Raw genomic sequence first — 17,069 nt, 5'->3', positions numbered from 1 at the left:
AACACCAGCACAAGAAGGTCTCCGCTCCAACTAAAATTGAAGAAATGGAGATCTGACTTTTATGGCTATTTTAGCTACAGAAAACAAGCCTGAGCCAGATACAGATAGTCTTTAACTTAGAATACAACTGAGACCAGAATTCCCATTGCTAAGCAAGGGAGTTTTTAATATATGGCCAATTTTATGACTTCTTTGCCATGATGGATAAGGGAATCATTGCAATTGTTAAGTGAACCATGCAGTCATTAAGCAAATCCAGCTTCTCCCATTGACTATGCTTGTCAGAGGTTGGCTGAGAAGCTCACAAATGGCAATCACATGACCCCGTGCTTTGCAACCATCATAAATACATTCTACTTGTCAAACACCCAAATTTTGATCACATGACCATGGAGATGATTGTAAGTGCAAGGGCCAGTTGTAACTCAATTATTTCAATACTGTTGTGACTTTGAATGGTTACTATATGAATGGTTGTAAGTTGATGACTACATGTATAAACATCAGAGTCAGGACACATCACTTGGCCAAGGTAATGTCAAAATATGCCAGTATGTTATCCTAGCTAACTTACAACCGGATTCACCATATTAATGTCAGTTTCAATCCTTAGCAGCCCATGCACACAAGTGATTCAGAGTGGGTTAATACTATTGATTGTCCTCAGGGAAAAGAACTGTCCCATGACAATTGTATACTCTAACATGATCAGTCTTTAAAATACATTCCATTTTCAGGCCTGCAAAAAGACAAATAAAGGCAAAACTGGAATTATAGAACTAAGGTTTCTACAAGCAATGGCTTTGTGACAGTTTTCTCTCAAAAGAATCCTAGCTGGTCCAGCTCAGAATTTGGGGAAAACATTGCAAAACAGAGACCAACTTCTACCAGAATTCAGTAAATATCTTTGAAAGGGCCAAGGAGTTATCCCTCAAGCCAAGTTTAAAGCACAATGAATTCTGCTTCATAGCAATAGCACTTAGCACTGTTTTACAGCCCTCTCTAAGTGGTTTACAGAGTCAGCATATTGCCCTCAATAATCTGGCTCCTCATTTTACCCACCTAGGAAGGTCAGAAGGTTGAGTCTACTTTTTGGTAAGAATCGAACTGCTGGCAGTCGGCAAAATTCGACTGCAATCCTGCATTCTAACCACTGTGTCACCACGGCGCGCACAATAGCTCCAAAATTATTTCTTAATACATTGGCATCAGACTAATTTTTTGGGTTAAAAATAAATGACTTCGAACCTTCAGCAAGTCATATCAATGGCATAAAAAGACATTTTTAAAAGAGCTGAAAGAGGAATGGCAGAAGCAGCATTTATCATCAATATTTCTTCTGTCCTACAATTACCTCTGCTCAGGTCTGCTTTTTTTTCTTTTTGTTCATTTGGTTGAAGCATCTCAAAAGTTTGCAGGATGTATTTGATAAGGACAATAGGGGGATGAGTATGCACACCTATGAGCAGCGCTGCATCAGTCATCTCCCTTTCAAATTTGGAGATGCCTGAGATGATCAGTGATCTCTGTTCTGTTCTGTCTAAAAATTTAGGGCCATGAGTGACCATATATCTGGATTTTTGTTTCCAATGCTGGTGTAAATATGACTCTCAAACAATAGGAACCACAGTAGACCTCTCCAATGTATCAGGACATATGTTTATACTACAGTGACCTGGCCACATACATTGGAAATGGAAATTCTTTCCTATATGTTCCCTAATCAAGTGAACGAATGCACGCTCAATTCATCCATAAAAGGGGGAGGGGGGATATCTGTTTCAAAAGGGGTCAACCATGGTGGCTTTTTATTGCCTTAAGTTTGAGGCTATGCCAGAATACAGAACCATCCTTCACAAATCAAGAAATAATAAGACATTTCCTTCCTGTTGCACTGCACCCTGTGTGACTTTTTTCATTATCATGTTTTCAGATTTTTACAAAGCAAACCTAATTAAGAAGCTCTCTCATTAGTCTTCCAGAAAAATTAGCACAGCTTATGCTAATTGCTCCTGTAAAATTTAATAAACTCACTGAAATGGGAATAGTCTAATGAGGTTTTATTTATTGAACTAGAATAACTATATGGGAGAAAAGAGGTTAGGACATAAGAATATCCAATGTGGCAATAAAAATACAATGTATTCCAGTCCTGCCTAGGAATTTTATGGCAAACCTTTTAAATTCAAATTGGAGGCACTGTTGGAACATTTGTCGGTTTGGAATATAGTAACAGGAAGTAGTTTCCTCTTCTTCTTCTTTTTTCTTTTTCTTTCTCTGTGACTAGGTTGAACATGTACTGTGCTCCTTGTAGTAGAGATGGCTGAATATCAAGTTGTTTTGCATCATTGTGCATCCTCTAAAGATGTGTCACTTCCTCATCTTCATGAAATAACGTGCAGTTTTATAGAATGGTGTGGGGGAAGGGTGTCCGAAACGCACCACTTCTTTAAATAATAGTTGTGAAGCAGATTCTACCACCTTGTTGCATTTTCTACAAATTGCAGATTGTTTCTGTCAAATGACAAGCAGGAGAAAATGCACAAGGGAGTAGCTCTCTGGGATTGAGGGGATGAGCTGCTATTATTAGCATTTTGGAGATTAATATATAGTCACGTTTGATACAGTAAGCTTTGAAATGTATCACTGGACATTTCACCTTTGGTGTTTTGATGTATGCGTTTGTGCTAGAACTTGTACATGATGTAACCAAAGAATCCCTATGTGTGTAAATGAGTGTCACACACACACACATTTTCTGCTAACTTCCAGGTTTGTTTTTTTAACTGAATTGGTGAAAAATCCTAGATTCAGTTTTTGCATTTTCAGATATAGTAGCAAAGGTAGATTGTTACAATACACAACGTGGCTTTAAGTCATTTTGACTGCAATTTGTGGTGGTAAAAGGCACCTCTCTAAAAATGTATGAGCTGCACTCACTACTAAACCTAGGAAATTCCACCCCCCCCACATCCCTTCCCCGCCCCCCCTCTCCCAATCCATGAATTGCTTTGGCCATGACACAATTCTAGCATGCTCTTTTAAATGCAGTCCTTTCCCAGCCTGCCTGCTGCAACCTTCAAAAAATCAGATGCCTTCCAGGTATGTTGGGACTATGATCTCATCAATCTCAAGTGCCGTGGCCAATGGCCATGTTGACTGGGAATTATGTTCTTTGTAGTTCCAACACATCTAGCGGGCACCAGATCAAAGATTAATCATGAAACAGTTATGAGAGGGGCTCAGAAATCTCTCACTTAATACAGCATACAACACTTACAGCTCATATTGTGATACGTTAGTGTAAGATTTACATGATAGTAAAAGAAGGTATTATACCCACTACCCAATAGAACAGAATCTATTACAAGTAGCAGTAGAAGAGACTCTAGTACATATATGGGTAGAGATGGCCACAGGGTATACAGCTGCCCCAGTCCCTAGCTGATGGTCATGCTAATTAATGCTCTGGGGAACTGAAGTCCAAAATATCTGGAATACATCAGATCTCCTATCCAGAGATCTGATATAGTAACAAATATATCCCCTACTAGCATTTAATCCTGGATATTCACAGCATTTGTACGAGATTGCTGATATTTATACATCAAAGGTGTTATTCATTAATTTTCAAATAATCTATAGTAGTATATAACATGTGGTCCGTGTTTGTCCTTACACACACACACAAATAGTTCACCAGGAATTCCTCGAACCAAATTATATAAATGTAAATTAAGGAAGATCATCTATACATAGAAATAGGTACATGATTTCAATATGATCTCTGCCTGCTTACATGTAACACCCAAGGTCACCATTTTGTATTAAAGTTACTTCAGGCCAAATAGGTTGCACATTCTTCCAGGCATAAGTCTCTCTAAACCCCCTTTCTTTATCCTATAAAGGATCACTTGGCAGTAAACAAACAAATAAACAAAAAAGCAAACCATGGCTTTGCATATCAATTGGCATAATAGCTTACAATTTTATGCATGCAGGAGTGACAGCAGACTGCAACTCAACATATGTTCTGTGGCTCATGACAGCTTTTTAATGTTAACACAATTGGTGAAGTATTCCATTTTAAATGTGAGTTCCATGCAGATTGCTTTACGTTTTTCAAAATCAAGAGGGGAAAATTACACTAGTAAATGTCACTCATCTTACCAGAGCCACCAACTGTACAAAGCACCTACTTTCTTTTGCGTAAATGTTTGAACTATCCCTGGCCAAGAAAAAGGTTTTAAGTACCCTACTGGGACAGATGCTAAGCGGCAACAATAGAAGCCACACTAATGCAATTCAGGTAACCCAATCCTGTTTCAAAAACACAGGCAATGCTAATTACAGCTCGGCTGAGTCAAATTTCTTGTGCCATTGCAACCCACAGGAACAGGTCAAAATCACATGTTATTCAAACCACAGTTATATCAAACTTCTCTATCAAAATCACCACTTGAAACCAAGAGAGGAATTTTCAAAGATTAGCCAGTTCATATTCAAAGTGGATGACAAGGCAACATTTGTGAGAGTAAACCTTATAAATGAAAACAAGCATGATTTTTAGTTTCACGAAAAATCTTTATGAACCAACTAAAAGTACTGCATGATCAAAGTCTGTACGACTATGGTATGGTGTATCTCCAGACCAAGAGCTGTGAGGAAAACAGAAGACAGAAAGAATAGTCTGGATTAAAAAAAAAAACACATTTCTTAGTAAAAAGCACAAAACAAGGACTTTGCCCATACAATATAAGCAATCTTTGCAACACAACAAATCAAGAAACCTCTATTCATCTACATTTCTCAGTGCACTGGAAGCAGAAAATAACAGTTATCAGCTTCATAAAATAAAGGATTTTAAATCATGGTTTAAAATGAGATTTTATCATGATTTCTTCTCAGTTTAAACAACAATAGAAATTTATTTTTTGTCTGTTTATGTTCTGGGAGAATGAAGGAGGATTCAAGGATCTTTTGAATACAAAAATACTGCAGACAGTGCCATATTTAATATCTTATAGCTCTCCAATAATTTCTTAATTATTTAGCTACTACACGAGTGCCTGAGTGTGGATCTGGCCTAGAATGATTAAAACACAATCCCACAATGTACCAAGTTTCCTCAACACTTAATGTGCAATTGATACATTATGTAAAGCCAATTGGAATTTACTTAAAACATTTACTTACTCTACAAAATTATATAGTTGTTGTTTTTTTAAGAGAGAGAAAACTGTACTAACAGCACAACAGGAAGTAAATTCTGTTGAGTTCAATGGAGCTTCCTCCCTAATATGCATGTTTAGAATTATACATAGAGGCAATTATTGCTTTTACGTCATGTTTTCTCGTCACTGAACAAAATAATTTCACTAAATTTCAGTACACTTCTAGTACAACTCAACAAAGAACTGGTTATGAATTGAACACAGTTCACAATATTTTTGATGCCTTCCCCTAACCTTATGTTCTCTGGCTATGTTTGGAACACAGCTCCCAGAATTCCCAACTGCCCTGGCTACAAATCTGGAAATAGACCCAATTCATCTGAAGGGTGCCAATAAGGTAGATCTAGCTAATACAACAAGGGATATTTGATTCTAAACTGATCCAGCACCCTGCTTAGCTGATGGCTTTCAGTATCAGCTCTGCATGGTCACCTAACTCTCACAGAGTAATTGGTGACACTGTAACAGTTTATCATATGTTTCTGTATGACAAGTTTCAATAATTAAAATGTAAAGAAGACTATTTGGTGACAGCCCGGCCTAATTTGCAAGCCTGCTGCGTGCAAATTATATAGACCAACTCGGTGAATTTATTGTTCTATAGTGATTTATTCGGTCATGCCAGATTAGTAATTTGGGTTGGTTTAGAAGCCATAATAATTAAGACAGATAAAATGAATTAATCAACTAACAATACAATCAAAACTGCACTCGAACCAAAGAGAACAAGCTGGAGACCTTAAAGGAGAAGGGAGAGGAAAAGAGACTTGAGGTGGGGGCGGGATCTTAAGTTTGCCCATCTCTTAATGCACAAATAAAATAAACCTTACAATTTAGATGGATTGCATCCAAGAGCACTACTGTAGCTAAAAAGTGATAATGCTTCAAACATTTTTCAAAGTAAAAAGTTAAATATTTATAAGCACCCAACCACATTTCATAAATCACTAATTTATTATTTTATATTCCTGATGCTTTCCCAGGCACAGTATGCGAATCAAGACATGGAAAGTTGCAGAGAAAAATATCCTCCACACGAACATGAATCAGAGTTTCTCACCAGAACCATCCACCAAGCCCTCCCTCCCCCAGTTCCACCCCATCTGGCCTTTCCCAGAGAATCAAAACCTCACAGCCTCGCTAATTCCAAACAAACCACAAAATGACGCCCACAGACAAGCATCGCTCTTCGGCCATTAGCAATACAGGACAGACGTTCCAGTAATAACGTGGCACAACGAACAGACAAATACACCCTCTCAAAATAAATCTACACCAAAGAACGGCAGCCCTTACCTGTCAATTATCACCGGATCTGAAGGAGTCTCATTTCTGTTGCCGCAGCTTTTCTTGTCACAACAGCGGCTATGGAGCAAGAAGGAGAGGATTTAGTGCAGCTATTACACTCTAAAAACCATCATTACAGATACAGAAAGGATGGTATTGCTGGCTAGAGTTACCGTTCTCTCCCTGCCTGGAAATCAGTCCAATACGGTAGGTCACATATGGGTTAATTACTAGGTTTGACTTCTTTCACAGCTGGCACACAACAACTGCCACATACACACAGAAAAGGGAAAAGGGAGAGCACAACTTTTACAGTTCGTAGGTTTCTAGGCTGATATTAATGACCTCCAAGTACATTGCAGATGGTTCAAGGTGCCCTCAAACAAGGGTAGTAGCAGCCACCCACAGGGAAGAAGAAGAAAAAAAAGATTCTGTGCAATGATTTTTTGCCCTTCAAAATCTTGAAAATCTCAAGTGTTTTTTCCAAATGAATAGACATTGTGATTCCATAAATCTTTGTGAATGAAAAGAGCAAAAAGATGCCCAGAATCCCAGATTATGAGCCAACAACTTTAAAAAAGGCATAGCAAAGATAATATATTCCCAGAAATATTTATTTAAACTAAAGAAAATAATGAAATAAATGCAACGTAACCATAAGTGGCAGATCTGCATTTACAGTACTGTTGCATATCATAATATAGTTCCATAGATGATATAATTCTGCTCCGACACCCACCCATCCTACCCCAAGTACTGGAAAATGATCAGATTGCATGGTTTATTTGTTTTTCCCCATTGCTGCTATTCTGGGGAAATTATCATATTTACTCGAAAGGAAGCTAAAGCTCAGTTAAACATACACACACACTGCTAAGATTATATTTTAAAAGCCTAATTTTCTATTAGTGAAGTGAAACTAAAATTAATCTGACTTCCATCATAAAGGTAAATTGTTGAGGAAAGGGGAAATTTATTTATTTTTCTCTTTCAGATAAATACAGTAAATGCCAGGACTATTATACCATTAGGTAAAATCAACAAAAGCAGAATAGAATCCCTATTCCTCTTTTTATTGAGACAAATAAGGGAAGACTTTAGTTCATAAATACTAAAAAATAAGGCACGAACAAAATCTGACTGGGAACATAAACCTTGCAAAAAAATAACACTTTCTGCAACCCTATTCTAATTTTGTAATAGTTTGGATTATCTTTCCCATAAAATGACCCCCCTCAACCAGGCGTCATTGCCTTTGGTTATTGAAGATGATGGGGATTAACATCAAGTATTTTAGGGAAAATATTAACGAACCAGAACACAGGGAAATAATTCAGAGACATTTCACACCAGACCAGTTCAGGGGCAGGTTTCAAAGCCCGTCACTACTGGTTCACTCGTGGGTGTGTGATGCTTCCACGCATGCGGGAGCCTCCTACCGCCACCGCTACCGGTTCACCTGATCTGGGGCAAACTGGTAGCAACTCACAACTAGACCAGTTCTCATATCAGACTAAGCCTGAAAGCTGGTATGGTCCATAAATTCATATAACCAGGTAGCCAAATGGAAGATTCTTCTGCCTGGAAGAAGGCAGAGACTTGTCCAGGCAGTTGCCAGGGGTCAAGACTAACTGAAAGGCAAAGAAGACAGAAGAGGAGGAGGAAAAGGAGGTGGAAGCTAAAACTTCAACATCTCTCAGAAACAAGCAAAGTGTCGTGTCCCACTCCTCCGCTGACGGCCGGGTCAGGGAAATCCGAATCAGGCGTGCCTCTGCAGCTCTGCCAAAGTCCTAGCAAAGTCCTCAGGGCAGGCAGGAGACCAGCAAGTGACTTCAGCAAGATATGTTTAGACTTTGCCTGACTCAGAGAATGCCAGAAAGCAGGTCCTTTATATAGGCCATGGGGTGTGGCTCCATGACTCAGCACTTATCCAGGCCTGCCCCTCCCTTCCTTCTGTTGCCTCCGCCTTTCAAGTCTTCTGACGCGAGGGTCACTCCAGTCTGCAGCTGTTGGCAATTGACCTCCCTCAGGCTCACATGGAGGCTCACGTGGAGGAGGGGAAGGGGTCTAGTTGCTCCGTTTGCCTGGGCATGGAGCCAGAGCTGGGGGCTGGAGATACTTCCTCCTCTTCAGCCTGTCTGGGCATGGAGCCAGGGCTGGGGCCGGGAGGCATACTAGGACATTCCTCCGTGTTCGGAAGCAGATAAGAAGGCCCCGGCTGTGGTGAGATCGGACGAGACACAACACAAAGAAATAACAGAACAATAGATTTGGAAGGGACCTTGGAGGTCTTCTAGTCCAACTCCCAGCTCAAGCAGGAGACCTTATACATTCTGGACAAATGGTTGTGCAAACCTCCAGTGATGGAGCACCCACAAATAAATAAAATAAATAAGAAATGAATAATATATTATTGTTTCAAGCACCTTTTAAAATTCTGGATAATTGGAGAATTAATAAGTTAACAGTGAATGAAAATATTAATTCCAGTTTATAGCAGACAAAGAAAAATCCACTGAGAAATCCCCTCCAGAACTTACTCATCATTTTTGTTTTAAACAGCTGTCCGAAGAATGAACAGTAAGGTAGACAGGTTCTGGTTTTTTACCTCATTGAAATTGTAAGTGTATCAGGTAGTTTTAGGAAAGTTATTTCCTTGAAACCTGTCCCTCCACAGACATATATAACAGCTGTGAAATTCTAGAAAAATATTCATCACATTAATATGTCATTAGGAATTAAACTGAATACAGAAAATTGTGGATTTGAAGCACATTCTCATGACGAGCCAAACGTATAGCACCTTTTGTAAATACGTTTCATAAACTGGCATGAGAACATATTCTCCTTTAGGAGGCAATTGTGAAAGGAACCATGGTTTACAGTGATGCAGAATGAAATCCTAATCCAGTTTGGCTTTCCAATCAGACTCATCTATGATTTTTTTTCTCTAACATATTCTTCTTTGTTTCCTTCTCTTCAGAGGATGCCTATTCGTGAATATTCCATTTTTGATGATATAAACTTATAATTTTATTACATTGTTAGTCTTGATCAAAGGCACTGTTGAAAGTTGTTTAGGAATTATGTATCTATAACAAGCTATTTTGAAGCACAGGCCTTCACTGTTTCATTTCTGGAATGAAGAAATTTCATCTTAGAGAGAGCAAGCTGTCTTTCACACCATATGGCTAATGGTAGTGCATAGCAATTAGCTGGGCTGATTAATGGGGAACAGACTCTAATTTTATGCTTATAATTGAAACTGCATTTGGACCCCTGTTGCAGATTCAGCACATCCCAATCTGCGCTTACCACAGTTAAGAAAGCCAGTGGCAGCAAATCTAGGAATGTGTAAGCAACAAAACCCAAGTTTCCTTATTTGTCAAAAATATGGTTGCAATACAATCGATCAGAGACTTGTGGGATAACATTAGGCAGCCTCATACAAGTATACTATTATGGCCTTCTGTAAACATCTCAGAACCCTGAAACTGAACCTAGATATTTTAAGATATTTGCTTCTTGTTTTAAGTAAATATCAGAATGGGTTTTTTTCAGTTTGTTCATGTGCCTTTGCAAAACAGAAAAAAACAATAAAGATCTATTGAAATCAGCAATACGAATAAATGATAGCAACACTAAGTAAAGAATTTTCAAGTCAAGAGACATCAGCAGCATTGGAACTTCTTGCCAGTGTAAAGATAGCTGAAATAATCATGGATGTTCCCCTAATCTATGAATAGCTCTATATCTTACCTCCACCTTGACTGCTTTTACTGTAATGCTAATTTTTGATTATATACTATATAGGACTTGTCTTATGAGTTCTTTTTAAATCTTTATGACTATGTAAGGCACTACATAAATGCATAAACAAATAATAAACTTGGATGATACTGGAACTGCACGTATGTATGTATGTATGTATGTATATATGTATGTATGTATGTATCAGTGATGGGTTGCTACCGGTTCGCCCCGGATCAGGTGAACCGGTAGCGGCGGCGGTGGGAGGCTCCGCCCACCCGCCCAGATGCTTCTGCGCATGCGCAGATGTGTCACGCAAGCGCTGCGAGCAGCCATGAGCGAACCGGTAGCAACAGGTTTTGAAATCCGCCCCTGTTATGTACGTATGTATTTATGTACTCAAACACTTTTTGGCACACCCAATTCTGTTGACACAACACTTGAAGATTTTGGTCGATACTAAAATTCTATACAGAAGTAATGGGAAATTGTCTTATTATCTAAAAAAAAAACATAAGGCAAGCTACTCTCCAATAAATGTATTCATATACTCACAACAAGCCAAATGAAGAATACTAAGACTAAGTGATTACTACACAATTATCTCCTGGTTTTTTTTATTAACATCAGAAACCTGAATATCTGCCAAATATTTACCAATTCACATTCTGCCCAATCCTTTTTCTGCAATATTAGCTTATCCATCCATGTTAATGTCATCTACAGCTCTTACTGACCTTTCCCCAACCTTTCTTTTGTTCAAATCTTTCTGAACATGATAAATAATATAAAACCAAAGAATAGTGTTCCTTGTGTTGTACTTCTTTCCAGGAACTGTTTAATGAATTTTACTTGGTATAATTAATACAGCAGGTTTTGCTGAAATCCAGCAGGTTCTGGAGAACCGGTAGCAGAAATTTTGAGCAGTTCGGAGAACCAGCAAATACCACCTCTGGCTGGCCCCAGAGTGGGGTGGGAATGGAGATTTTGCAATATCCTTCCCCCAGGAGTGGGGTGGGAATGGGGATTTTGCAGTATCCTTCCCCTGCCACGCCCACCAAGCCACACCCACAGAACTGGTAGAAAAAAAACTTGGATTTCACCACTGAGTTAATACAACTGCTAGTCACAAATCCATGAAGTTACTCCCAGATACTTTGAACTAGAAACGGATAAACAAGTGTTCAAGAATACAAAAACATCTAATAGGTACATATATTACAGGAGAGCTAAGAGGTCATTATTAAAGAATGGCAGCAACTGTTGCATATCAAAATGAGTCCTATTTATAGGAAAATCAAGTTCCAAAATTCTTGCACCTCCCCCTGAGCAATGCAACATGCTAGATGCTTTTCTATCTTTTGTGTGAGAGACCCAGTTTCCATCAGTCTTGTTTGAGGTAATGGACTGCTTTATTATCAAACTTTTTAATCTTCTCTGTGTGAGAACTAGCTCTCTCACACCATCTAGTTTACTAGATTTTCCTCTATTGGATTTCTGCCTATCACCTAAGCAAAATATAGTTTGTGGCCAAAAAAACTGAGTATCAACTATAAAAGAGGCCACATTTCACTTTGAGAATTCAGAATTCAGACCATTACTGAATTCAGACCATTACTGAAGTACTGAATAATTAGATTTTTTTTAAAAATCAGGATGCGTTGAATATTCATAATGGCCTGATTCACAGACAATTTAAACCCAGAATAGTGGATTCACAAATCACACTAAGCCAACAACAACAACAACAACAACAACACATTATAATTTAACTTGATATATACTTTCAGTCACTGATGCATACTTCAGGTTACTTAATGTGGAAAACATTCTTTCCCTTAGAATTTCATGATATGAATAACTCTTGAAATATATGGGAATGCTAATTTCATTTAATAGTTGAGCCACAACCGATAAAGAGCATTGATGAGCCTTACTTATAAAAAGCAAACTTTCTCAAATTGGTGCTCTACAATTGTGTTCGATGCAACTCTTCTTAACCCTGGACAACTTGAATTAAAAAAAATGTTTTCTAAAGCAACAAAAAGACATTAGGCGGAAGAAACTTATTAAGCAGTCCAAAGGAGGAAGGGGCTGATCCTGGTCTATTGTTTTACCACAATTTCTATAATTTATGCACTTGAATTTAAAAAATTAATCCATGTTTTCATTCCTGAAATCAGCAGCTGTCACAATTTGTGCCACTGAACATATTTGAGCTGCTAATTGTTCCTGATTTAGCTACTATTCATAGCTACAAAAACCCAATTCAACCACTGGCTGCTGAAGTATGATCCTTCATCATCCCCAAAGATGAAAGGCAAACCTGTTGATTAAAAGGAGAAGAAGATTGTGCTTGAATCACCCAGGAGGACTGCTCTTGCTCAGTTCACTTTACACCTAATTCTAAGAAGTTGGGTCTGAATACAGAATCACATTGAAAGTTGGGGGAGAGGGGTACACAACAAGCACAACCTTGACATAGGTCCAACAACCCAAGAGTCTGCTTGAATTGAGCAACTAATAAACTTGGGCAGCTAAAGTAGGTAGTCCCGTAGGTAGTCCTCAACTTACAGCCATTCTTTTAGCAACCGTTCGAAGTTACAAAAGCATTGAAAAAAAATACTTACAACTGGTCCTCACATTTATGACAATCACAGCATCCCTAAGATCATGGTCACATGAGCAAACTTTGGATGTTTGGCAACCAGTTTGTATTTATGATGGTTGCAGTGTCCTAGGGTCATGGGCTCACCATCTGTGACCTTCCCAGCCATTTTCAGAGTCAATGGAGGAACCTGGCTTCACTTAATGACCACATGACTCACTTAACACCTGAAGGTTGTACATTCAGTTACAACAGTTGGAACCAGATTTTCTGTTGCTAAACAAGGTGGTTATTAAGTAATGACCACCTTGTTTAGCAACAGAAATTCTGGTTCCAACTGTGATTGTAACTCAAGGACTACCCGTATAGATTTCCTTCATGGACCACAGACCCTTCTTTTCACTCTGCCCCCACTACGTCCTTCATAAGTAGTCTACAAGACATATCCCTGCAGAAAATAAGGACCATGCTCTTGTTTACCTGAAGTATCAAAGGCTCAAAGGCTCTTATGAAAGCAATGGCCTAAAGGATATAATTTTCCTAATGAAGGTCATGTTGGATAAATGTTCATAAGTATTTCCATTTCAGATGTTCTCTCTCTCATCAGAAACATTTTCCATGAGGATAAAGCAGGGGTGAAATTCAGCAGGTTCTGACAGGTTCTGGGGAACCGGTAGTGGAAATTTTGAGTAGTGCAGAGAACCAGCAAATACCACCTCTGGCTGGCCCCAGGGTGGGGTGGGAATGAAGATTTTGTAGTATCCTTCCCTTGGAGTGGGGTGGGAACCATAGTGGTTTCAAATCCCATCGCTACGGGTTCGCTCATGGGCGCGTGCACACTTATGTACACATACGATGCTTCTGCGCATGCGCAGAAGCGTCCGGGTGGGTGGGTGGAGCCTCCCACCACCGCCACTACTGGTTCTCCCGATCTGGAGCAAACCAGTAGCAACCCACCACTGGGTGGGAATGGAGATTTTGCAGTATCCTTCCCCTGCCATGCCTACCAAGCCACACCATGCCCACCAAGCCATGCCCACAGAACCAGTAGTAAAAAAATTTGAATTACACCACTGAGATAAAAGTTCCAATCACTAAATGGCATTTTTTACCATATTATTCAAGATTAAGCTCCAATAGGTCATTGAAATGAGATCATTTAGTGACACGTTTGCTGATTATTACACTCACACTGAGCAGATCAGGGAGTTTTTCAAAGGAAAGTTGAGAATGCTTTAAATCCCAGAATAAGTTTAGATTCAACCAAGCTTTGGAGGGAGGAAGGGAGGGAGGGAAAGAGGGAGGGAGGGAGAGGAAGAGGGAGAGAGAGAGAGAGAGGGAGGGAGAGAGAGAGAGACAGATTTCTTTGCTAATTAAGATACAACAGAGATTTTTCTTACCTGCACATTATTTCATGGGTGAGCAGAACTCTGCACATTTCTGGATTCTTGTCTTGGCCTTCATATATTATCGCCTAGAGGAAAAAGACAGGGGAATTTTATCTGAATAGTATTTATTTTTTTTTGTCACAAAGTGAATGTAGTTGGAGAAAATGATCATTGTCACGGGACGTGAATGCATAACTACGTTGCAAACCAGCGACCTCGGCATAAACAGGCTGCATCTTTGAGGAGAAAAATAAAAACACAAAAATCCCGTCTCAGGATTTGTTGCTGGAGAGCCCAGAAGTTGAACTGAGTAAGCTTCAATTCAGCATTCTTGCTTCTGTTTTAACCGCCACATTATGCACATCTTCTGAGCAGTGCACAGGACAGGCTTTTTTAGTAGTCAAGACAACTACAATGTTCTTTTCAATAAAACATAAACTTAACAGTGTTAAAAAAAACAAAACTCGAAAGACTCAGAACACTGGGGAGACTATTCATAAAATGAAAAGTGACTATATTTTTAATTCAAAAAAACATGGTTGTGTACTTAACTAGCTACAGCTTGTGTACAGAACCTGATTCACAACTCCTGTCTGGTAAAATGTGCTAACAAATTAAAGGATACTGCATTCCTGTAAATGCAAATAAACAAGTTCTAGAAAACAAGAGGATAAAGCCGGATAGGCCTTTCAGTATCTTTTGAGCCTTGTCAATATAAAGAACTGACTTTCTAGACCAGGGCTGTCAAACTCCCGGCCCGCAGGCCAAATGCATCAAGCGCTGGCCACGCCCGATACGTCACATGACGACGCCATGACAATGTGAGTTTGACACCCCTTTTCTAAACCAATGTTTCTCAACCTTGGCAGCTTGAAGATAAGTAAAACTTCAACTCCCAGAATTCCCTCACCAACCAACTACTGAGCAAGCTAAAAAAGATAAGCTACTCCATCTGTGCTTTGGTGATTGTCTTGGGTTAAGCAGTCAAGAACTGACCGTCTTTGGCCTCCAGTTTCTTCTGTCTATATTTCTTAGCTTTACTCACTGGCAGGCAACATCAGAAGGGATCGATCCTCTTGTAAACTTAAGAATTCTGTTTTACTGTGATTGTGTGAACACAGCCATAGTGACCACAGGGCGAAGAAACTCTGTACTTGCTTGTTTTGGCTTAGTTTGAAATTGTGAGTTCACCCATTGGGATTTAGCAATGGTTGTGAGAACCAGCCATTATGGTCTGCTCAGTATGCTGTGGCTTAAAAACTCCTACTTTAGAAGCCACAAGGTGAAACTGGACTTTTTTTCCCCCTAAATTCAGTTGTGAATTGAACGTTAATGCTTTCAATGTCCCCCGGCGCTCTACTATATGAAGTTAGTGGCAGACAGAGGTTGGACTCTACGATTCTATAAAATGGACACATAAGAATAGACTGTGAAGATTTATTTTTTTTTTAAAAGAGGTCATTTAGCCAAATGCAGCTTTTCCAGTGACAATTCCACTCTACAATTTAGGCAACATTTGTCTACATGGCGACCACAGATTCACTATAAGTGCTTGCATTAGACACAACTCTGAACCATAGCATGGCTCTGCATGCAATCATTTTGTCAGTGGGCTGGGAAAGGAGAAATCTTCCTGGCAACCCCTACCCGCTCCCTAGATAATAGTTTGCTGTGCAACTATCAGCAAGCTCACACAGGCACAGGTTTCACCTGATAATTGCCAACCAAACTGCCAATAAAGAACCGAGGCAAGGAACATGGCACCTATTGGCCAAAGGAAAGGAAAAGGCCATTTTGCTGAAATGTCTAGCAAGCAATTTATTGAGGTCCAATAAAAAGTGGCAAACAGCTTCATGCAGGGAACACCGCTGTGCAGTGGCAGAATTTTTTCCCGGGGCTGAAGATCACATTTGCAATACTTAACCTTTCCTGCCATCTTGCTACCTTGTTAAAAGTCGACCATTAGTGAGCGCCTTTTACTAGGATGAGCAGTTACATTGGAGGGCAGGGCTCCTGTGTTTTTTCTTTATTAGCATTCCCCAAGTTTGTTATACCAAATAGGAAAAGAGGCAAATCTTCTCAAATGTGCTCTTCCTCAAGGCAACAGATAAAGGAATACAAGCCTTCTTGTCTGTTTATATGCCACAAATCCCATCTTTTCACATTTCAAATCTTTCCTAGCTTGCTCACAGTTCATATGTCAAAAAAAAAAAAGAAATGGTGTGGGTTTTTCTTAGTTTATTTTTAATGCTTCCATTATATATGCAATGACATTTCTAGATCTCCAAAACACTTCAGGAATCAATCACCTATGCCCCAGTCCTCTAGAACAGGGGTCTTCAACCTTGGCAACTTTAAGCCTGGAGGACTTCAACTCCCAGAATACCCCAGCCAGCAATTCTGGGAGTTGAAGTCCACCAGGCTAAGAGTTGCCAAGGTTGGGGACCCCTGCTCTAGAATGTAAAACCTGACAAAATGCCACTTTCATCAACCCAAAATCCTATTACAGGTAGTCCTCGGTTTACAACAGTTCGTTTAGTGACCAAAGTTGCCATGGCACTTGACAATGTGATTTATGAAGGTTTTTCACACTCATGACCACTACAGCATCCCCGTGGTCACATGATCAAAATTCAGATGCTTGGCAATTGATTCATATTTATGATGGTTGCAGTGCCCCGGAGTCATGTGATCACCTTTTGCGACCCTCTGACAAGCAAAGTCCATGGGGAAGGCAGATTCAGTCGACAACCATGCTATTAACTTAAGAACTGCAGTGATTCGCTTAACAACTGTGGCAAG

General features: G+C 39.4%; 1 protein-coding gene across 5 annotated transcripts in view; it reads right to left on the bottom strand.

Annotated features, from left to right (window-relative positions):
• The window catches only part of EBF1 (EBF transcription factor 1), a 412,485-nt gene that overhangs the window by 379,320 nt on the left and 16,096 nt on the right, over positions 1 to 17,069 (bottom strand). For all 5 annotated transcript variants that reach the window (XM_058168521.1, XM_058168522.1, XM_058168524.1 and 2 more), the window contains exons 5-6: positions 14,280 to 14,353; positions 6,531 to 6,599 (exon numbers count right to left, since the gene is read on the bottom strand). In XM_058168521.1, the coding sequence (XP_058024504.1) occupies positions 6,531 to 6,599; positions 14,280 to 14,353 (143 nt within the window). The remainder of the gene's footprint in view (positions 1 to 6,530; positions 6,600 to 14,279; positions 14,354 to 17,069) is intronic.

This window comes from Ahaetulla prasina, chromosome 2 (assembly GCF_028640845.1).
Source record: "Ahaetulla prasina isolate Xishuangbanna chromosome 2, ASM2864084v1, whole genome shotgun sequence".
NCBI lineage: Eukaryota > Metazoa > Chordata > Lepidosauria > Squamata > Colubridae > Ahaetulla > Ahaetulla prasina.
This window is presented reverse-complemented; position numbering and strand designations above follow the sequence as displayed.